Raw genomic sequence first — 24,633 nt, 5'->3', positions numbered from 1 at the left:
ATAGGCAGAGGTCATTATTATTTTTATTTTTTTGGTACCAGGGATTGAACTCAGGGCCTTGCACTTGCCAGGCAGGCGCTGTGCTGTTGAGCTATATCTCCAGCCTCAGGGATCATTATTAAAGCTCCCCAAGTGAACTGTCATGATGAGAACCATAGCAGTTTAGTTTCTTAATATCCCAAATCTCTAGATGTGTCTATGTTTCTATGAATTAAAAAAAAAAAGACAATGGATAAACCATGTGGCTGCTACAGCCAATGCTGTGGCCTACAGAGGCAAGGGTGAGGGAGCTGGTGTTCACAGGTGAACACACTGTGATGGAAATGACTGTGAGAAGCCAGCTCTAGAGTGAGGCAGGAGCACTGGCCACCACAGCAGACAGCAGTGTGCTGATAAGCAACATTAGGAGTGGGCAGGAGAATCAAGAATATAGGAAAGAAAAGGCAGGGTGACAAGGTAAAAAGAAGGAAAATACTGGCTGGTATTTTGAAGCAGCATGAATAGTGCTATAGAAGGAAGGGTGGATGAATGAGCTGTAATGATAGGGAGTATTTTGTGTGCATTATTAGCACTGAAGAGAAAGCAGTAGGCATCCTGTGTTCAGGATGGTAGCACATGCTTATAATCCTAGCCCTCTGGGAGGCTGAGGCAACAGGATCACAACTTTGAGCTCTGCCTGGGCAACTTAGTGACTTAGTGAGACACTGTCCAAAAAGAAATGCAGAAATAAAAATGGCTGAGGATGTAGTTCAGTGTGAAAGCCCTGGGTTCAAGCCTCAGTACCATACACACCAGTATAACACACACACACACAGAAAAAGAGAGACAGAGAGAGAAGGACAATACTATTTGATATAAAGGAGGCAAATATTTAAATTCGCCTCAAGGTAGAAGATGATTAACCCAATAAATCCCAAAGAGAAATGATAGATAATGGTAACAGAGTCTTTAGGAAGTGTCCCTCTCTCCCCCACGCCTTTAGGATACTTTTCTCAGATCAGAGTTTGAGCTTGGTGAAGGCAGATAATAAATTGGGAGAATGATATATTGGGAAATATGTGATCAGGTAAATGACCCTGGCTGAAACCTTGAAATTTATGAATGCATTCATTTACTGAGCATTAACAAGAAGCAGCATGAATAGTGCTATAGAAGGAAGGGTGGATGAATGAGCTGTAATGATAGGGAGTATTTTGTGTGCATTATTAGCACTGAAGAGAAAGCAGTAGGCATCCTGTGTTCAGACACCTCTTTTACAAATAACCTATGCATATTAATGGCCTCTCTAGCTCTCTCCTATTTTCCCCTCAACCTTCCACTTCCCCAAAACACTTTGGGGTCAAAAACAATCTGTTTGAACAGATCTTGTGAAATTGGAAGAGAAGGAAGGCAATAAACTAGGAAATAGCAATGGCTGGAAGCGATGATTTTCAAATTTTAGTCATGTGACTTTTAGTGAAATGGAGTGTTGCTGGGGAAACGTTAGTGAACTAAAATAAATTAAAATAGAGAAAGAGTGGCCCAGAGTTTTATGTTCAGGACTCATTTTTCATCTTTCCTTTGTTCACCATGGAGATGCTTAGGAAGTAGAGTTGGCAATGATTTGAACATGAATCCTGCCATCAGAAGGAGGTGTCTAGGAAGACTAACTGATCTTTGTGGCATCCCTAGCTCCCTCTAAACTTTCCCACCTGTACTTCCTCTCTCATTTTGTCACACTACCTTGATCCCTAATAGATTATTCCCTGGATCAATGTATGCTCTCTATCAAAAGTTTAGAGGTCAAAGAGCTATTGATCCTGTGCACATGAATGTGAATTTAATACCACTGGCCTCCAAATTCTTAGGCAAGGTCCCTTTGTAGTGAAAGCATGACAGAAGGGAGAGGGGAAACACTGGGGGTGGAAATCTCTTAGGGAATCAAAAGTGGATCTAGGGGGAGGTACTGGGAGCAATGCTATGGAGGAGGGAGCAGGTACTAAAACAAACTTTGCCTGTTAGCATTTTGTGTCTATGGTCAATCTTGTCCTTAGGAAAGAGGCAGAAATCTCCTTCTTTTTTACTACCATCTTTCTTGCTTTCTTGCTTCCTTTACAGCAAATGAAAGTTTTGCTAAATTACTTACCTCGTTTTATGAGAAAATAGATTCTGATTTGTAAATAAATCATTAGATCATAAGCCATGCCTAAGCTGATGATTTTCTGAAATGCATGATTGATGTTTTAGCATGGAAGAGATTACTTCTACAAAACTGCTAATGAGAAATGTGCTGGTTCATACACTTGAAACTGCTCAGAGAACAGCGAATCCATATTTCTGTGGCACCTCTGAGGACTCTGAAGAGTTTAAGGAACACTTGCAGCTACTGTGATGCTTGCTTGCCACTACCGAGGTGTCCCTAGTGCAATGGTCCTCGCTCTTGGGAGTTATGGGTTCTTTGTGACTCAGAACTGTGCGCATTCTTTCCATGAAATCTTGCATATGTTTTCAGAGGGTTCACAGAACTCCTTAAAGACTTTGAGTTGTTTGTGAACTTTAGGCTAAGAATTGTTACTCTTCTGACTGGCGGGAAAACACTGGCTCTTGTATAAAAGAAAAATTCCTATTTGGAACAGGATAAGGGATAGGGTTGGAGAATCCATCGTAGTGCTTGTAGGGTCACAGGGTGCAGTGCATTTAATATGTGAACAGCAATTCAAGGGTTTGCATCTCTCCTGGATGATACAAATGAAAATGTTGGAGAGGTTGTGTTCTGCCCTTTGTACCTGGGGAATCTACCAAAGATCTACAGCACTATAAACAACGAAGATGGACACCCTACAATACTCTTATAATGGAGGACATAGAAAAAATGATAGATTTCCATTTATTTTTTACTTTTTGAACACCAGTTGTTGAGTAGGCAGTTTGTCTAGCTTTTTAGGGGACTCAGATCTGTACAAAGGCTGGTCTTTTTCACGATGTTGCATGCCACGTTGCAATGGCCATAAATGTTGTATACCAATAATACAGGACCCAAGAGAGAATGTTCTGCCATTTGTTCTGCTAAGGTGCATGTTCATGTGTGCCCCTCTCAGCGCTGTAATGCTGGGGAAGTTATGGTGAGGCTTGGTTTCCCAGTCTGTAAAATGCAGGTAATATTGGGGTGACCATGTAGTTTATCACCTAAGTCAGGATACTTCTAAAAAGTGAAGAAGAGCCATTAATAACTATGTGATGCTGGACAACAAGTGTAAACCGGACTGTCTCAGGCAAACAAGATCCACAATCACTGTAGTATAGAGAAATTATTCTGAGGATTGCATGAGGTGACACATAGGATGTTATGGTGCCATGTTTGGGGCTGGGTAAATGTTACCTGCTGTGATTAGCATTGTGTGACCTGCAGGAGAAAGAATGGTATCGAATTTGGAGGACAGAGGGATGACTATTTCTTAAAATCCAACATTTATTATGTACAAATTCTTTAAGGGCTATTAGTTCAAACTGAAACAATAGGAAGAGAACTCCTTCTATAAGACAGTACTGTGGGAGGCAGTTTCCTCACCTATCGTGGGACTGTGGTTTGCACTTGTACTTTTCACTGCCTACCACAAGTTTTCTTGGGTTCCTCATAGTGATCTCCAGCCTGATATATTTGACTCAAGATTGCACCAGACTATTTTCATTCTTTAAAATATTTGTGCTTCCCTGATTTCTTTTTTGTGTGTGTGTGCTGCAGGAGATGGAACTCAGGGCTTTACACATGTTAGGCAAGTATCCAATACCTGGCCACTGAGCTACATTTCCAGCCTTCTGATCTTTGTAAAAGAGATACATTTCTGAAAAGTATGGCATTCTATTTATCCATTAAGATGTCATTTCAAATGATATAGAAAAATTATTATGCATATTATTAAGTGAAAAAATTCAGAATAAGAAATGTACATAAACAATTACCTCACTAGTGCAAAGACTACACATAGAAGTGGAAAATGTACCAAAGTTATAATTATGTTTATTTGAATTTCTCATGTATTCTTTTATTTATTTTCCTGATTTCTACAATTGAAATTTTTTTATAATTAGAAAAATAAAGCAATTATTATTAGTGTTATTAGTTTATGGAAGCCCTAGGCTCATGTCCTAGCTTTGCTGGATGGAGCTGTATAAACTTAGACACATTTTCAGCACCTTTCCATGTGGATTACCATGAGGAGCACATACGTAGTAACAGCTGCCCTCTTCCCTGCCAGGCAAGGTTATTTGCTGGTTCCATCTGTGAGGTAATTGTCATGGTGAGATAATGACCTTGTGGTCTTCTCTACGTGTGTACTGTAATCTTTCTAAATCAAGTTCCATTTCTGGGTCTCTGTGTTCTCAGTGGAACCACAATTCTGGACCAATGCTTTTTCTTAGTCACCACTTTCAATGAATCTCCAATTCTCTTCAGAGCAATTATCGTTTGTTGTAGATTTCTGAGAAGAGACCAAGGAAGAGGCAGCCTCTACTCCAGAGGTTGGATAGAGACAGAGGACACCTGGACATAGAGGACATTGTTGGGATAGTCACAGAGGTGGGTTACTGTTAGCTTTCTAGAAAATTAGATTTGGTTAGACTGGCATCTAATGGATAAGAGTAGTAATACTCAAGGCTGTGGCTGTCAAGGTAGAGTAGGTCTGGATCCTGGAGAGTCTTGAATGTCAGGCTAAGGAACTGAAACTTATTTTCGAAAACCAGTATGTTCCAACCTATAGTCATTCTTATATAGTCTTCATCTTTTTGCCAGATCTATATACCAACTCTGAAATTACATCTTTTTCTTCACACCAGTTCTCTTCTAAAACTTTTAAAAATTTAATATCCACAGTTTTGTTTTATCATAGTAATTTCAAATACATATGCAAATGGAAACATAACTCCAAAAGCAAAAATATGAATTTACATTCCACCTAACTTGATTTATGAAGGCAGTGTGATGGGTGAGGAATGTGGGGGTTTCCTGCCTGGGTGGGAGATTACTGAGCTGCTTTTTGAAGAGAGCCATTCAGCAGTCATATATTTTTTGGGATACAGAGACTGAGGGTGTGATGAAATCAGCAGAGACACAGCATCTAAGAGGGTAAGGCAGGACCCTGGCCTGGGGATACAGAGGGGAATGGAGAGTAGAGGTGACATGGATGGTCTCACAGTCACTCCACCAGGTAGGAGGACATTACTGGAGTTGGAATTCATGCCACCAATTGTCTTGTATATTATTTAGTAAGTCAGCTTTTAAGGGGAGTAAACTCATACAATAATATGCTTGTTTTTATGTGTATTATTTGTATTCTATTTATTGTATTGTTTTTATTTCATTTTCTCAGTAAAATAGTATTTTTATCATGTTTTTCTATTGCTTTTAATATACTGTCTTTTACAGCTGATAAAGGTCAGAGGCACTAAAATCCCGTGCATTTTCATTACCTAGGAGAGAGCCTGAGTTCTGGGAAGTGAAGTGGGAAATCACATGGGCATTTGCCATTCACTTCCGTAGTCTTCCCCAGTCTGTTTCATTGCTTTGGCTAGCTGAAAAAAATAGACATAATCCTTGCCTCATTGTTATGGAGCGCAAATGACACAAGAAGTGCAACGCAATTTGTATATCATAGAGCATTGTTATACGTGATATATCATCATAGGATGAAAGGTGTTATTGTTCGCTGTTATTATGATTTAGATCTAAAGTGTCCCCTAAAAGTTTCATTTTTGGAGATGGGGTCTGGTTATAAGGGGAAAGTCATTAGGGCATGACTTGGAAGGGTGTATTCTTGTTCCCAGCTCCTCCTTTCTCTCTGCTTCCTGGTCACTATGACATGAGGAGTTTTCCTCTGCCAGGCCCCCTGCCATGTGTTTCTGCCTTGGAGCCAGCTGACCATGGACTGAACCCCTAAAACTGTGACCCAAAATAAACCTCTTCTCCTTTAAATTCTGAAAGTAATTAAGACAGATGTCTAGACAAGTAATTAAGGCAGTAATTAAGGCAGTAATTGAGACAGATGTCTAGGCAAGAAATTATATAAAGGATATTTCCTTTAAATTTCCTTTTAATTTTAGTAAATAGTTTGTAAAAGTGCTTACCTTGTCCTCTTAGGAATATAATATCTAGTGCATAGGGAATGTGTGGGGCTTTCTAGGAATACTAACCAACCTGAGAATCTTTTCCATCCAGGAACTTCAAAGTTTAATAAATGTTCATATTATTTCAGGAATGAGAGAAAATGGGCTTCTGCTTTAACGTGAATTTACCTTGGTTATCTTTGATATTTAGAATCAGCTGGAACATGGTGGGAGAGCCCAGGATTTGTAGGAAGTTGCTCTTGACTCAAGTCCAAGGTTATTGCTGACTAACTAAATAACACTGGACCTGTTCATCTCTTAGAGTCTTGGAGATATTAATACTGAACTCAGCAAGATTGATTTTTGATCAAATAAGATAATATAAAGATGACCTTGTTAAACCTAAAGTGCTACATAAACATCACCATCATAAGTTATAATAAGTTATTTATTGAGTGCTTATTGTGTTCTTCAAATACATTAATTTAATACTTATAATTAATCCCACAATTTAGATATTACTATCTCACTTTTCAGGAGGATAAAAGTAAGGTCTCTGAATTTAGAATAATTTTCCCAGTGTTACAGATTACATGGCAGAAATGGGATTGGAAGCAGGCAAATGAATTCTCAAGCCTGCATCATCCCTATTCAAGGAATGGTGGGTGACCTTCAGTCATCTAGGAGAGTTTCAGAAGCTCCAAAAGTTTCTCAGCATCCCACTGTAGGTTGGAAAATGCTTTTAATCCAACCATGCTACTTCTGTGCCATTTATAGTAAATGCTTACATGATTTTGTTGTCTTGGTGTCCGTTTTGAACACATTTAACTTTTTCTTACTTGAAGGGCTGCATCACCCTTGACACAATCTCCAGGTCTACACTTTACCGGAGGCCTCAAGCCAGTGGCAAAGATAAGAACCTAGAAGCATCTCTCCTACTTAATTGACTGGGTTCCCAGCTTTCCCGCTTCCTTTAGGGACCATTCAGGGATTTACCTGTGGATTTCAAGTGACTCACAGGCTTCATTCTCTCTCCACCTCCCTTTTCTACCACATGTGACCACTGGGTAGAGGACCATGCTCCAGACTTATTACACCCTTTTCTTAAGATCTGCAAGTCACAATTGTTTTGAACTCTTTTCCTATTGCAGTAATGAATTGAATCTGTGCCTTCCTTTGGGAGAACTTGGGTGGTGACAGTGAACCTTTTAGAGGATTCAGTAGTAACCAAGTCTGCTGCAGTACGCATGACACACATTCATCACCCCTGAACTGGGGACTGCCTTAGGGCAGGTTTTTTATTGGGTGTCTGTTTGAATGGCTGGGAGAGGACAAGAGTTCAGGCTCCTTGTGCCAAAGTGGTGTTTGGCAGGCATAGCTGGACAGGGCTCAGACAAGAGCCACAACAGCTTTTACCAGCCCGAACACATTCCTTGTGTGAAGGACCACTGATTGGGCACTGGGCTCTGGCCAGGTGAAAGAATTATCCCATGAAAGTCACATTGTATATCCTCATATCTGTTTCCCTTCAGGGCGGGGTTGCTAGCTCCTCTGGTTCTAGAGCCCCAATTTAGTTGGGGCTCTCAAAACACCCTGAATGTCATTGAAAATGCTTGGACTTAAATTATGCTATTAAGAAGACATTCAAATACGATTTAAAAAAATAGTTCAGGTATAATTCAGTATTTACCTCAGAATGCGTTTCTATTTTTTCCCAAACACAGCACTAGGAAAAGCTGTTTTTAAACTTGACCTATGACTCTATGACTCAAAGGTTCCTGTTTAGTTATAAAAACCTCCTTCTCAGGGCTGTAAGAGGCCTTTTAGCTTGTCTGGTAATATGTGTTAAATAAAATTTGGGGAGGGCTGTGGATTTGAAGTGACCATCTGCGCGGGGCCCAACAGACAAACAGTTTGATGACAGTAATTGAGCGTGGCTGGTTGCAGGAGCCCCTGTAGCCAACTAAGCTATAACCAATTAACTAGTCAAGCTGTAGCCAATTGACTGGGAGCTGGGCTAAGGTGTAGTCACTTAAGTTGTTTACTGTTTCCCCTTTGTTCTCCCATAAATGCTGTCTTACCAGGTTGTTGGCTGGAGTTTTCAGAGCTTTCTGTGGTTCTGGGACTGTTCTATTTGTGAATTGGGGGTCTTTCTTTTGTTTGCTTTCTCTTTATTTAAACACTACTGAACTTAATTTGTCTAGGAGTTTTTACTCTTTGCTGGTACTATGGATTAAACTAGGGCCTTCCACATCCCCCATCCAATTTAATTTTCTTTCTTTTTCTTTTTTTTGAGATGGAATTTCTGTAAGTGGCTAAGATGTCCAGATTGGGCTTGAATTTGTGATCTTCCTGCTTCAGCCTCCCAGACAGCTGGGATTACAGGAGGGATTTTCCTTTTATTAACAGCTTGGTGTTGTCAGCAAGATGTGAAGCAGAGCTGCAGCAGCACTATGGCCCCCAGTCAAGAACTAGGAGCTGGTACCACCTCCTGCCCACGGGGCTCGCTGTTCTTGCCACACGTGAGGATGGTGGAAAAGTTCAACCTTGGATTTTGAAGCACTATTGTGTGTTCTGAGCTCTCTAGTCCTGTCTGAGCAAATTCTGATCCTCATAAGGTTCAGAAATCACAAAAGAAATAGGAGTGGGTCTTGCAGGAGAGGACTTGCATGTCTGATGGTCAGAAGAAAAACTAACTTTGATAGAAGCAGGCGAGGTTACTGAAAGATGGGAAATGATGGTTCGTCAGGATCCAAGGAGCCTGGGACTCCACCTTCCGGACCCACATCCAGGTGAGTCTCTGATAGGAGAGAGCGCATGACCTTGGAAGGGAACCAAGGGTCAGTTTGTCCTGTGAGGGAGCATACAGTGACCTTTCGGGGGTGGTGGTGGGTGCCTAGGTCACACAGAAACTGGACAGGGTCCACACCTGGAACTCCAGTCAATTTCATGGTTCAGAACCCATGCTTTCTCTTTAGCAAAAATTGGAATTTCAGGGATCGTAATAAAGAAGTCTTAATTTGGGTTGTTGGGCATAGAAATGAAAACCCCCTCAGAGGCAAAGGGATGCATTTTAAACATTAGTAGAGAGAGGCTTTCAGAAGGCTAAAGGAGGTAGAAAATGTTGTAGGTGTTCAGACCTTAAATCAACGAGGTCAGCTTCTTCAATCATATTTATGCCTTAGTTAAAATCTTTAGCTAGAACTAGAAAGAAAGGTAACTTAGTCTGGCGTGGAAGACACTGTATGCTCTACCTCTTAATGACCTCTGCCTGGCCTTAGTAATTTAGTTAAGAGAACACAGGCTAGGCTGGAAGCTGCCAATTTTTGTTCTTTGATACCTGTCTTTAAAAATGAAGGAAACTTAGTTCTGTGTAGAGGTCTGCATTTCTCCGTGTGTCTTTCTGCACTGGGGGAAAGGAAGGACACACATATTAGAAATATTTAAAAGATTTTGGTCCTTATTTACACTTTTGGCTTCTCACACCACAGAGACAGTGTGGTCTTTACATGTGTGTCTAATTTATTTCACTTAAGTGTATGGTCTTAAGGTGCATCCATTTAGCTAGAAATGTCTCAAGCTTATCCTTCTTTATGGCAAAGTAGTACTCCACTGTATAAGGACCAAAATGTATATAGAGATTGTGAAATAAGAAGAAAATGTCCAAATGGGAGGGGGAACTAGGAAGAGGTGAAAGGGGGGGGGGAAAGAAGAAAGGGAAAAGGCAAAAAAATGAGAAAAGAAGGAAAAAATGGAAACAAAGCTTTTGTAAATAAGGAAGGGAAGAGGGATTAAAGGATAGAGAGGAATAGGGACAAAAGAATCAAGTTATATCATGTACAGGTACAAAGTCCCTATGATGAATGTGATCATTATGTGTACCTAAAATGTACCAGTAAACTTAAAATAAAATAAAAAAAAACAAACATTTACAACAGAGAAGACAAAAAGATTTGGGTCTAAGTAACAAACTTATCATTGACTTTTTTTGTCTTACTAGGCTTTCTTCTTACATTTGTCTTGACAGGTAAGGGTAATTAGGCCTGAAGTTTGATCACAATGAGTGACTTCCCTAATAATCAGTTAGGACAGTAATTAGGCAGGTATCACGCTGTAGATCTAAAATACGCCCCCAAAGTCGCAGGTGTCCAGAACTGGGACTCTTGGAAGGTAATTGGATCATGGGTCAGTATACTCATCAGTGGATTAATGAACCCACCGATAAGTTCAGTGGCTGAGCGTGCTGTTAGGGCGGGACCTGGTTAGAGGTGGGCCACAGGGGTGGGACTTCTTGGCCCTGGCTCCTGCTTTTCTCTGCTTTCTGGCTGCCATGGGTTGAACAGCTTTCCTCCACTGCGTGCTTCTGCCCTGCTGTTTCTGCCTTGGAGCCAGTCATCCATGGCCTGAACCCTCTAAAACCATGAACCAGATTATTCCCCTTCTTCAAGTTGCAGGTGTCGCTAGCAACTTTGGGATGGGAGAGTGACTAATGCAGCAGGTCCATCAAGAAAAAGGGAAGGGTCCTTTGACCCTGCTGCATTGAATAATGAGAGAAATAGTCAGGGGGGATGAGGAAAAGGTAGATCTTCAGTCAGTGATTTGGGGGAAAGATGGATAGGCCCCTAGAAGAAAAGAGAATTTGTAACAAGGTCCCTCTGGATGTGGTGAAAAGTTCCCTTCTACTTTTAACTCATGAGGAAGACTTAATTTGCAAGGGACTGATAATGCTTGAGTTCCTGTGGAGGCCCTGTCTGTAAATAAATGAGGGGAATTTAGCCTTGCAGTTTGCTGTTTTTCAAGTGCCATAATCAATATACTATAGCAATATAATTTTGGGGGGGCATTTCCTGAAGTCCCTGAATATTTAGCTTTCTTTGATGAATAATTCAAGCATACCTGTTAAGAAAGAGTGAACTGGATGAATATAAATTGGATGGAAATCTGTGGATGAACTTATAGTTTCAAGATTCTTTTTCAGTGGCTCCACGTCTTGGAGTTTTGTTGTGGTGAGTTAAGCAGTAGAGACGTATAAACTGTCTGTGGTGTTTTTAGTGATAATCCTCAAACTTGTTCCTCAGGCGTTCTGATTTTATCCTGCGCCAGAGGAAGAGAGTGTGGTAACCACAAGCCTGCATGTTGGGAGACTCTGGTTACCTTTCATGACTGGGGCGGTCCACTTAAGTAGAGCTTCCTCCTCAAAGAAAACAGCCGTTCGTTGCTTTTGCTGAGAAAATGTGAAATATGTCTTGATTAGTTTAAAAACACTAATGAGTATATTTGTTTAGTAGGTGTTTGATTACCTCCTACGTGTCTACTAGGCTGAGGTGGAGGATATGACTGCCATGTTAGAGGGGGCTGCTTCCCTCATAGAGTATCAGAGGAGAAATGAAGACATACTTAACACAGTATAATACAGATTAGTAATTGTGTTAGGTACTATGAAAAAAAGGACTGTCTACTCACTATTGCTGGTATTAATATCTATAAGTAGGTGAATGGTTCAATTGAAAGCTTCATGCCAGCCATTTTTATTGCCATTTACCTGGTATCAAGACAAATCTCCAGTCTTGCTTTAATACTTGATAATAAGTTAAATGGTGTTCATGTACAAAACGCAGATGCAAGTTGAAAATTGCTTGCTTCCTAGTTTTTCATCAGAAAGTAAAGTTATTAGGAGTTTAAAAATTCTAATTTATGGTAATTAATATTAAAAAAGATCTCTGCATATGAGGAAGAAAAGACCTTTTGATAAGTGAAGCTATAGGGTGTGAACAATATGATTGTTACTGTTGAGGAAAAGATGAATGTTTTTCCAGTTTGGAGATTGCTCAAAGGTTGCTTTAGATTGAAGGAAATAATGATAGATAAAACTGAATAGTTGAGAAGATTGTAGATAGGTTTATGGAGTATGACTCTTGTAAAAAGGCTTTTATATGTGATCAGGGTGACTAAAATTAGAAAGGGATTAGAAGTTTTTCTAAGAATGGAACATTAGCATAAAAGTATGTGCAAAATTAGAATATTATGTTGAACTAACAAAGTTTGCTAGAAGAATTCATTTGCTCTTGTTAGGTCTTTTGATCACTGAAGAAAACTGAATGTTCTCTATTGAAGGGTAGGGACTTTTCCTATACTGTGTGACTTTTTGTATTTTGCTTTGAAATCTTTGTCATTTTGGTTATCTTTTTGGTTAAATGATTACTTCACAGGACCTGTGATTTCCTTTTGATCAAGAGTTTTATATTTTTGTTTTGACAAACTTTCCAAAAATCAAGTTCTAGATTTAGTCTTTTGACTTTGAACTAACTGGGACATTCCAGAGGGCCCCTGGACTGTCTGAAAGAGATAAAGTAATTAGACTTCTTTGATGCATTACATTACAAGGGAAACACTGTTAAATAATGAACAATGCCACATCGTCAAGTTATAGCTGCATAGATGTATTATTGAAATGTGTTTCAGAAATTACGTGAAATTTGGAGAAATCTGAGAGTTAATTTTAGTCATACTCCAGTTATCTCCAAATAACTACTTTATGCAATAGAGGTGACCGAAATTTTTCATAGTGAGCCATGGTCAGGTCGCTAGCCATGGCCATTCTGTATGTCTTTGTTATTCAGTTATTGTTTTGATTTTCTTCTAAAGAAGGTATCGACCTTCTCCTTTCTTATCACCTGGGAGGATACAGGTACAGTGTTTCCTCTACCCTGCAGTCTTGTAGAAGAGGAAGAAGGAAAGATGGGAGTTGAAGATAGAACAGCACGTCTCTGCTGTCATAGTATGGCTCACTGACAGTTTTAACTAGGAGTAGAAGTGATGCAAGGGAAAAATGAGACAACTGTGTTTACATTCGGATTAGTTCCTGTAGTTACTCATACAATAACTGTAATGGTAATTAGCAACTCCAGAGGCTTTCTAGGGAACCATACACTTTGCTGAGATTCTTTACACATGTTTCAATGCTTAACTCCCCAGAATTCTAGGGTGGAGGATACAGAATATCTTCTACCTGGTGCTGAAAATCCAGTCTGCCAGGTAACGCTAACTGCCCCTTGCTTGTAATATTAAGAGTCTGACAGCATCTATTTTTCTAAGCAAGAAACATCTTGAATTTTGGGGTCCTTTCTCAAATATAGAATGTCTACTTACAAAAGAGGAAGAAATTCCTTTATTTAGGTGTTTTGCTTGCTTGGCTTTTATGGATCTATACAAAGATAGAGAGCTGCCTTCATTTTCCAGTGTCTTGGGGAGATTTATCCACTCTCTGGAGTCTTGGGTCATTATTCAGAAAATGGGAAGCCATGTAATATTCTGGATACTTCTTAGCCTTACATTTGGTGGGGGATATAGGACATATGAAACCATGAACTCAGTCTTAATTCTTTTGTTATACTTATGTTTGCATTACTGGGGTTAAATTCAAGACATAGTCTAGCCCAGAAAATAAGGAAACTTCAAATATGGCCAATCCTATGACAGTGAGTATTGATTTTTTTTTTCAGTCTTTTTGAGACAGGGTCTTGCTATGTAATTCAGACTGGCCTTGAGCTCACTTTGTAGCCCAGGCTGGTCTCAAACTCATGATGATCCTCTTACCTCAGCCTTCTGAGTGCCACGATTGCAGGAGTGTGCCACCATGCCCAGCTACAGTGAGTATTGTTGTAACTGTTTAAAGCTGAGGATCCTAGGAACTCAGGCTAAGTCATATGTCTGCATCTAGAGCTAGCTCCTCATAATTATCAGATTAGATTCCTTCCCAGAAGCCCAGTGATATAAACATCTGGGCTTGAATCAAATCTTAAGTCCATAAACTAAATCTATAACTCCCTAAGGAGAGATGCTACTGTTAGTAGCAATTTAAACAGAATTTATGGATACTGAATATGTATCACTCCTTTAAATGTATATTCATCTCAATTTATTCATTCACTCAGTCATCCATTAAGTGAAGATTTAATGAGTGTCTGATATGCATATGCTATGGTACTAAGCACAATTAGGCATGAGTGAGCGCGGGAGAGAATGATCTGTGATTCAGACTCAGATTCAACTCTTGAGAGCTTACATGGAAAGCTATAGATTTACATGAACAACTGAAAGTGTAGGTGATAAATACAACAGGGGTTTCATGTAAAGGAGACAGGTACATTTCAGATGTGTGTATGGGGGCGGGACTGTGCATCTGCAGGTACATGCAGTTGGGTATAGCTAAAGAGAATGCCCTAAGCTTGAACAGTTTGGGAAAGTAGGAAATAAATACAAAGACATCAGTTTGGTGGGCAGTGGAATTTAAGATTGGTACTGGAGGCCAAGCGTTATACTTTATGTTCACGTGAGTGATGTAATTGGCTGTTTCAGTAAGAAGCATCTGGTATTACTATAGCAAGGGGCTAGCATATCTCTACCTGTGGGTCACATTCTGATCATGGTCTGTTTTCCTGTGTCTAGTAAGTTCAGAATAGCTTTTTACATTTTAAAGGATTGTTTAAAAACAAATGCAGTGATGGTGACTTTGAATTTTCAACAGTACAAATAGACCACTGTGGCATGTGTGCTGGAGGTTTACCACCATTAGTATAAGGAGTGTGTCTGGCACACAAAATTTAAAATATTACTATCTTCTCCTTTACAGAAAGGTTTGCCAACATATGGGGTGGGCTTGAGAGGATGGTACTTGATTAAGGGAGGCTGGTTGTATATAGAATAGCAACTCAGTCTTAGGCAAGGAAAATTGAGGGGATGTGAGAGTATGGAATTTGGAAATGCAGGAGCTTGGAGGCAGGTTGGGACCAGGTATCTGTGCATTTGAGGATTGTCTCAACGTGATAACAGAAGTCATAGTGAATAAAAAGAATCTAAAATTGATCTTTATAAACATCTGTTTATGGAGAAGAGACAAGAAAATGAACTGGCTATGAAAAGAGAAAACTACATTGTAAGCAGGGACACAGAAATATAAAATTGAGTCTAACATAGAATCCATGGAAAGTAAGTTTAGGAAGAAAGGAAGTTGACAGTGTCAATTGCTACAGAGAACTTTCTAGAAAGGATGCAGAAGCAATGCCCTAGTATCTTTGCTTCCATGTATTCCAGGAACATATTTCATATGTTCTTGACTTTTCCTTGCTTTACGGTACTCTATCCATGAGACACGAGGTGCTAAAGCTCCAGCTGTTAGGGTAGAACAGTGATTGAGCCCATAAGTTTAACTTCTCAGCTTGTAGGTCCACTGTCTAAGTAAACATAGGCACTAAGTCCCCATAAGTGCCCCAAACAACCTCTTTTCCATTTCTACTGGGGATGTCTGTATGATTACTGGGGCCTGAATATTTGGGGCCCCCATTCATAAAGTGAATGTTAATCACCAAGGTGATCATGCCAGGAGAGGAGGCTTTTGGACAGTGATTAGGTCATGAAGGCTTCCCCCCATGAGTGAGTTTTGTGTTCTCATAAAGAGGCCTGAAGGACCTTGATTGCCCTCTCTACTTCAGTAGAACACAGCAACGAGACACACGTTATGAGAACCCGTAACACGTTATGAGACACCAACCCCAGAGCTGCTGTCACCTTGATCTTGCCCTTCACAGCTTTCAGAAATTTGGACAATAAATTTGTGTTTATAAGCTACTCAGTTTATGATATTTTGCCATCCAAGTGAACCAAGAGAGTACGTCCTTGGAACCTCTTTAGTGATGAAGTTTAAGGAATAATCAGTTTCTTTTCTTTTCTTTGCATTCTGAGTTGAGGGACTGGATAGACCTACTTAATACCCTTGTCTCATTGTTTGCTTCTTGACTTTAGAATCATCATTGCAATTGAGAACCAGCTATAGGGAAGTAAGTAGAAGCCCATGTTACCATCCCATAAGGCTCTGAAGTAGATTATAGAAGCCCCCAAGAAGTGAGAGATTAAGATCTTAATTTTGTCACAAATTGTGATTAGAATGGGACTTTTACATTGAGGTTGTGACCTTGAATACATTCCAATAAATTCCGCATATACACTATACAATAGCCAAAATAAACTATGGGATAACTACCTTGTTTTGGAAAGTATAAGGTAGGGTTAATAACAGCATGGTTGTTATGATTGTTGTAGTAATCTGCCACTACCCATACCATTAGGTAGGAAAATTATAAAGAGCTTCAGACTCTGAGGTAAAAAGAATTGCAACTCAAGACATTTTCCTGTATTTTCTAATTAGGTAACACTAACAAATCATCTTGGAGACATGAGTACAAGATTTTTGGTGTTTTAAGTTTAATCTTCCAACATAATTAAATACGGGCTCACATTTTACCTGTACAAGGAAAAATATGGCATATGAATATTTCATTTGTGTAAGAAGGATGAAGAACAAAATCTACTTGCTCTAAATAGAGAATTGATGAGTATTGAAAGCTCTCCTTTCTTTTCTTTGCCAGCTACCACCAGGTATCTCATTTAAAATGCTGTTCATTCCAGATCATTACAACAACTAATCCTACAGAGGTCACACATGTGCAGTAATAAGTGTCAGGGACCCTATGTGGGCAATGCTGAGGGACAACTTCCACCAATGAGCAGCTCAGACATAAGCTATCAGGCAACTGTAGAATTATAAATGCATTTTTTTCTGTTGAAAGCAGAGTAAATAATTATGAGATGCCACAGTTGGATGCTTGCAGTTGCATTTAAACAGAATGACTTTTCAAATTAAGGAAACCAGGAATTCAGAAAGCCTGAATTGTTTGTTGAACAAAATGGTAAAATGAAGTAACAAAAAGTGGGAATGAAATTAGACTGCATTCAGATTATGAAGGGCTTTGAAAGCTATGTTAAATAATTTGAATGTTAGTAGCAAAAGGAAGTTCTAAAAGGCATCCTGGAAGCAAGGGGGTGACAAAAATCACCCCAGGCTCCCAAAGATGAACCCTAGACCACTGTATAGAAAGTGTGGAGGAGAACAAGGTTTCCCATCTTGAGACCAGATAGCAGCCGATCACGCTAACCCCAGTGAAGGAAAAGGAATGGTGGATCCTGGAATCAAGGTAGAGGAGGCAAATAGACAAGACACTGCCAAAAGAAAATCAAGGTAGCTTGCAATGACTGGCTGGGGTGGCAGTGTGGTAAGGTAAAGGAAAGAGCCAGTGTTCTCCAGACTGGAGGAATGAAAAGAATCAGAAGGGGCAGCATCATGGTGGTGTGGGGATGAGAGGCGTTCAGGTGTGGGGATGGAGAGGTTGACTTGTTTCTGGACATGTAAACCTTAAAGGAACAATGGGATAACTAAGTGAGACATCCAGCTCTGTGTTGCAATAATAGCGGTGGAGGTGGGTCAGAGATACAGTTCTGCGAATAATTTCCAAAAGTGATCATTGGTAAAGCCAACAGGAGGATATGCTATTACTCAGAAATAAAGGGTACTGTAGGAAATATATTTAAATGAGTCTCAGAAAGTGAGACTATCTTGATGAATGAATAAAATGTAAAAAAAAAACCCAAAATGTTATTCAGGACAAATAGCATATAATACATGCAAATAGAATAAACTCATTAAAAATAAACTTCTAATATGACATAAAACCAAAGCTGTATATCTTTTTCAAGAATCTCAGTTAACTCCTAACATATAGAAACATTGGAAATGAAAAAGTAAAAAGCAAGGCAAGTTTCTTTTCCAGGAAGGTATGAACTGAAAGAAGCTGATGTAAGTATATCAACATCAGAAGAACTGAAATGCAAGGCAGAGGCATTGTCAGGAATAAGCAAGTTTGCTGAATAATAGAAAAATAACTCACTATAACATACAGGTGTTTTAAAAAGTTTATAAGCCTAGTAACACAGCCTCAAAATATATACAGGAAAAGTTGACAGGTTTCAAGGAGAGGTTCATGTGCTTTGCTATGGAAGTAGATTTTAAATTCTTTGAAAATATGACACAAAGGAAAAATGGGCTGGGAACAAAGCTTCCATTTGTATTTATGGAAAGGTAAGGAGAAGAAATGAAAGCTGAAGGGCAAGCAGGTGGAAGGTAAAGGCTGAACCCAGTGCAGAGGGCATGCTGAGGAGGGTTCCTGCTCAGAATATGTACAGTTTTCATGGTAAGCTCCCACAGGAAGCGTGAAGTGACGGCACGACTGAGAAGCTTATGCTGGAGAATCTCAGAAAAAGATGGGTACCATTTCATCTGGTACCACAGAGAAGGAGAAAAGCTTGGATCAAGATTACCTCATAGTGGAATGGAGGAGAAGAAAGGGAAAGCTTCAATTTACGGTCCTTGATTTTGTGTTCAGCACGAGGGGAATGAATCTTTTAAGTTCAGTTCATTTCCAGTCCTAACCCTAATTGTACGTGTGTGTGATTTGACAAGTTGACTTAAAATTTATGTAAGAGTAAAGGGTTAAAATAACTGGCAAACTAGAGGAAATAACAAGGAGAGTGACTTTCCCTATCATACGTTAGGGCTTATAAAACTATACTGACTAGGAATGTCAGAAGATGTGTGTAAACAGAATCTTGATTTGTGACAGACTTGGTATATGTAATATGAGGAATTGACCATTCAGTAAATGATTCAGGCCAGTTAGTCATGAATGTGGGCTTCTACCTCATCTCATATGCAAAAAGTCAATTCTAGACGGATTGTATGTTAATGTGAAGCTTAAACTGTGTATTTTTCTGGAAGAAAATATAGAATATCTTTGTAATATTTAGATAGGTATGTATTAAATAAGAGATAAAAAATTCAGTGCAAAAAGTCTGATAAATTTAACTACATTAAATATGAGAATTTCTGTTTACCAAAGGAAGTGGCAAAAATGGTGAAGAAATAGCCCTAAACTGAAAGAAGCCAACTAACACAGGGTTAGGATTTAAAATGTGAAGCAGAAATAAGGGGAAGTAGGTGTGATTTAAAATTTGAAAAGAATACATTCGTAGGGAGCAGGAGTGCCTATCAACTGAAGACACATACAAGAATTGCCCAGCATTCTAGATGAATTAGAACCAAAGTGCTCAGACTGGGAGTGATACGGAGACACACTGGGCACCTAGAAGCAAGGTCTGCAGAGGGGAGCAGACCATACACATTCCACAGCATGGACTCCCAAGCCATGGGGAAATGAAAACTTTCAGCATACTTTCACACAGATTGCTTAGACATTTGACCTTGGATAATGTAGAGCGCGACATCCAGGCGCAGATTCGGTACAAATGAAGTAGTAGTGGCGGGGGGGTGGCTGTATTCGGAGGGAGGAGTGGATTGTAAAGCCTTGGATTTGGGAGCAGCATTAGTGTTGAGGAAAGACATGATCCCCAAGTGTGAATGAGAAGCAGTGAGAAGATGGACAGCGTGGGATTCCTAAAGGTCCAGCAGCTGGCAGGGAGGACAGGACACTGAGCATCATTAGCTTGAGCATGGAAGGTGGTGAACTAGAAGCTGCACTGCTGCTCTAGGCCGCCATGACTTATTGGACACTGTGCGTACCATGGGGCTTGCAGGGCTGGGTCCAGCCAGTCCTCCTTCACTCCAGGGTATCAAGTGTGAGTTTTTTGTCTCCATCCAGGGCTTGTGGGCTCACAGTGGTGGTGGGGGGAAGGCTGGTGCAGGAGCTTAGAGGGCAGGTGGACAGGCACTCTGAGAGTAACAGAGAGAAGAAGCTCACACTGCTCTCTGGAAAGGAAGGGATTGTGGTTTCTGCTTACAGGATTAGGGTCAAGGTGTGGCTGGGCATGGAGTCTTCCTTTCCCGGTCTCGATCTTCTTTATGGCCAGATAATGGTTAAGGAAGAAGGAGGATACAGGAACACTAGGTTCTGATCCCTTAAATTTGTTCTCATATTGGTACACTACTATGGACAGTTTTATTTTCAAAAAGAAAACACAAAAACTGCTAGAATTATCTCACAGGTTGGTTTCTAGGGGATATATCTTCTTGTTTTTTTTTTTTTTTGTCTTTTTGAGACAGGGTCATTCAGGCTGGTCTTTAGCTCACTTTGTAGCCCAGGCTGGTGTTGAACTCTTAACAGTCCTCCTGCCTCAGCCTCCCAAGTGCTCGGATTACAGGTGTGTGCCACCACACCTAGCTTCGACTATGTCTTCTTAAGAGGTCAGAAATTTTGAATAATCAGAGGATAAATAAATTTCTTCAAGAACTTCATGTAGTGAATAGAAAGTATGGTAGTAGATCCACATGATAATGTCAAGTGGGGCTGCCTCACCTACCAGAATGCCACAGATCTATTTTCCATAAGGCTACACTGCCCTGAGGCACACAGTCTACAAACTATATATGCATCCCTGGTGCAACTCTTTTTATGTGAGTTAATTGGGTGCTGGCAAGAGGAAGATGTCACAGAAGCTCTAGGACCAAATCTCTTAGCTGAACTTGGCAAAGGTTAGATTGGCCTCAGAATATTTATTATTTATTTATTTTTTTTTTGGTTTTTCTTCGGTACCAGGAACCGAACTCACGACCTTGCACTTGCCAGGCAGGCGCTTTGCCGCTGAGCTAAATCCCCAGCCCAGGCCTCAGAATATTATAGCCCATGTAGTTTGGAAGAGGAATCAAAGGACATCTAAAGGCTACATGAAAGAGGAGGATCCCATCATGCAATGCTTTCTCCTTTGTGCATCATGGGTACAGCCTGCTGACGGGGTAATACCCTGCAGCAGTCAGCCCTTGCTGGTTTTCCCAAGCTCTGTGTGCATCCCCAGCCTGACTTTAAGTGAGGTGTGCCTCAGTTCCTCTTTGCTTCCACAAAAGGAGAAGAAAATGCCTACCTCATTTCAATTTGATTTGCAACACAGTACAGTCTGTGCATATAGTCTATCATAAGTGGAAATTATTTTAATTGTAATTATGACTTCAAAATTCCTAATATTTCTGTCCAGATATGGAAAGATAACTTCTTGTTCAGAAGGCATTTTCTTGGCTTGAAGCTAGGGTTGCTTCCCCTTCCCTATAATACATAAATTGGATTACAGCGCAGTTGACCTTTTAATCAGGGCCCATAATTCATGGATCTGCCAGTGATCAGGCAGAATACAGTAGAATAATCCCAGAAAATACCTGGAAAAACTCACTCAGCATCTTTTGGTTTTATGAGCTTGAACTTGTTTTTAGACTTGTACTAGAACTGCCTTTCTAGGAAATGTGTGACTGCCAAAATGTTTAATTCTAGTAAGTTTTCATGGTTACTTTAGGCTTCAGCGTTGGAAAAATGCTCAGACCACAGGAAAAAATCCCTATTGTGATTCCTGGAAGTTCAAGTTTCAGGCAACTCAGCGGAGGAAGTGTGTGAGCCGAAACATTGGGCTCAGCACCTTCGAGCTGGTAGGAACAGCACATGCGCAGTACTCTCAGGGGTGGTGTGGGCCCTCTGGAGGACAGCGGTCCTGACTCTGCAGCCTAGGTGCTCACTGGCCTCGCTGTGCATGGTGGCCAGGCTGAGTACTTGGCTGCCTGGATTTTCCAGGCTTGGTGGTGTCCCTTTTGGCTCTCCTGTCATTCCAAACCTGGAAGCTGCTGGAAGGCTTCTCGCAAAGGCTGTGTGGATGCTTTCAAAGACCTATCTTGCTTAATATAATCAATGCTTTGTAAATTTTTTTTAATAGTTCGTCAGTTATGTCACTGGATGGGCTCACAAGACCTTTGGAAATAGTTTCTGCTTGCTGAGGCCTGATGGGAATCTACGCAGAGTGGGCAATTCAATACACTGGCTTCCAAAAGACAATTTTTTGAATACTTCTCACAGAGATTAAATACCACTAGGTTTGTGTCCTATTTCTTGTTTACTAAGCATGAGGAAATTGAGCGTGATACCTACATCTCTCTCATCCGGGTAGTTGCAAGATCACATGAACCAATACATGTAATAATTTATTTAGCTGCCTGCCTGGTGTATAGTGAGTGCTTATTCAATATTACCTCCTGTTATTTCTGTTCACCCTAATAGAGGGTCCCTATGATACCACATTTCTAAGACAGTTTGCTCTGACGTAAGAAATGTTCCAGCAGTCACCCAAAGGCACTTCAGACACTGCACACACACTTGTAGGACTTCTTGGGTATGTTTCTCTTTTCCATCTGTGCAAATTAGCTTGTTATTCTGGATATGCATCACTGAAGACAACTGACACAAAGCACATCAGTGACTCACTATTCACAAGCACAGTGAACCCCAAACATAAGGGGATCTACTCAAAGCATTTCCCACGGGAAAATCGATTTTTCTCCTCCCCTTTCATTTGGTTATGGCAATCAGAAGTATTTAGAAGAGCTCCATAAGGAAATGATGCTAAAACCCTGCTTCACACATGCACTAAATCCAAAGCAGAAAAAGCTATGGCTTAGCTATTTAGGAGGGGAGACTACTGAAGCCAATCAAGCCTGAGGAGGTTTATACACTTGCCCAGAAAAAAGAGACGGTGCGTGACTCAAGACAACAGATGGGAGTGTGAAGAGGGCTCTGTACCCAGGGGGATAACATACCAATTCCTTCTTCTTCATGCACTCCATCAGGATGATGAACAGATGCTGGGCTTGGGTTCTGGTGTATGTGAAGGTCTTCTGTATAGTCACCAATAGCTGGTCCCTCAGAGATTCATTTATAAGTCTGCAATGAAAAGAAATGTCAAACAGGTCAACCCAGCTCCTGTTTAGTACACATTTCTTTTCTCCTTTCTCGGTTTACTTTTAATTGTAACCTAACTGTACATAGGTAAAGGGGCACAGTATAGAAAAATAGTCTTTTCTAATATTTTTGAAATATTCAGTACAGTATTGTATACTTTAGCCACTCTAGTGTGCAATAGAAATATTATGGAACTCAAGAAAACATTGAGGATTTATTTTAGATAAGAGTTGCTTCTTCCTCTATTTTTCTCACAATAGCTATTTTCAACTGTGACTTTTTAAAGTACATTTAAATATCTCAGAATGTAACACAGTAGAAGATTGCCTTAGTTCTTTTTTTTCTCCTTTTATATGCCTTGTGTTTAATGTCCTCTTCCTTAGATTGTTTTCAAAAAATGCCTTCAATTAATCATTTGCCTCTTGGTAAGAATTTACTGTATCATTTCTCTGTAAATTGTAGTTCTCATTTCTATTTGTGGAAAGAAGGCGAATGGATTTCTGAGCATCAATATGCAAATTAGTTATGCTTTCTCTGAAGTTCCATGTAGGTGGTTGCCTATCTGGTTGATGATTCGGATTATCACTACTTATGTCAAGGATTTGCTCTAGTACAATAAACAAAATTCTGATCCTTGAGGAATCATACTGGCTACTTCATTAAAAGATAGATTTTATGCTATAAAGGGTGGATAAAAGCATGCAAGTGCATCATATTCAACAATCACAATTATGTCTTGAATATGGATCACTCACAACTAATTCTCAATTCCTTTCTCACTAGCCTGGTAAGAAAAGGTTCCCTAACTAGCATAAGATGGCAGGCAATGAGAACTCATTTTATTCCTAATAGATCCTGCTCAAAATTAAGAGGCTAAAACTGTTCTCAAGGAACAGTGGCAAAATTACCATAATTTGCCTAATACTTTACAATTTCTATATTGCTTTCATGATTGAAGTATCAGTGACTCCTAGATAAAATAGTATATTATTATTTCATTTGCTGCTTACAGGCAATATTGTCCAGTTTCACAGGCAGGGCATGTTAGCCAAAAAAAGCCAAATGCTTAGGCGCACACAGCAAATAAGTGGCACCATCAGAATCCAAACCTAGTTTTTCTGATCCCCTGTCCAGTGCTCCTGCCAGGGCACCATGTTGTCTGTATTTGTGCCATGTACACCACACCATTGCTACTTCATTGCTGTAGCTACTCGAGCAGATGGCTGTGAGATTTCTTTCAGCATTAAATCAAGATGGATTTTATTGCTTGCAAGAAAGCAAGATGAGAGATTTGAGAATGTCTTCATACTGGGTGCCTCCTGTGCTCCAGGTTGTACGCGATTCACTTGAATCCACAAGATACATATTATGTTGACCCTACTTTGAAGAGGATGGCATTTCTTATAACACTTTGACAAGAATCCTGAAGGTCACTCAGTTGGGTGGAGGACTTGGTCGCCTTGCCGCCCCTCTTTTTCCAGGAAGATCTTTATGAAAAATATACACATTAACAAAAAGAAGATGCCAAATCTTAAGATTATCTAAGTTATTCTGGACGACTTTGCCCTTGGCCATAGACCAGCCTGAAACCATTCATTCATTCACTTGTTCATTTATTCAAAATATGTATGGTGGATGTCTTAGTGCCAGACACCGTGGTATGTACTGACGATACAGGAATAGATGAGATATATGCATTCCAAGCCATCACCAAGTTACATGCCAGTGTAGGAGAAAGACATGCACCAGCAATTCAGCTGTGACTGTCAGTGGTAAAGAAGTAGAGAAGCTTGTGACAGACAATCTAGGGAGACTCCTCTGAAAAGTGCTGTTTTAGACTTGAAGAATGAGTGAACGTTGGGTGGGTTAGAAGTAGTGGGGTTGAGTAAAAGCAGATGAAACTATGAATAGGCCTAGTTTGAAGAAGATAGAAGCAGGT

The 24,633-nt window shown here is 40.0% G+C and overlaps 1 protein-coding gene across 10 annotated transcripts in view; it reads right to left on the bottom strand.

The window, feature by feature from the left end:
* The window catches only part of Trpm3 (transient receptor potential cation channel, subfamily M, member 3), a 526,019-nt gene that overhangs the window by 165,308 nt on the left and 336,078 nt on the right, over window positions 1-24,633 (bottom strand). For all 10 annotated transcript variants that reach the window (XM_005388528.1, XM_005388530.1, XM_005388531.1 and 7 more), the window contains one exon: window positions 22,553-22,676. In XM_005388528.1, the coding sequence (XP_005388585.1) occupies window positions 22,553-22,676 (124 nt within the window). The remainder of the gene's footprint in view (window positions 1-22,552; window positions 22,677-24,633) is intronic.

This window comes from Chinchilla lanigera, unplaced genomic scaffold (genome assembly GCF_000276665.1).
Source record: "Chinchilla lanigera isolate Chin_1 unplaced genomic scaffold, ChiLan1.0 scaffold00033, whole genome shotgun sequence".
Classification (NCBI taxonomy): Eukaryota; Metazoa; Chordata; class Mammalia; order Rodentia; family Chinchillidae; genus Chinchilla; species Chinchilla lanigera.
This window is presented reverse-complemented; position numbering and strand designations above follow the sequence as displayed.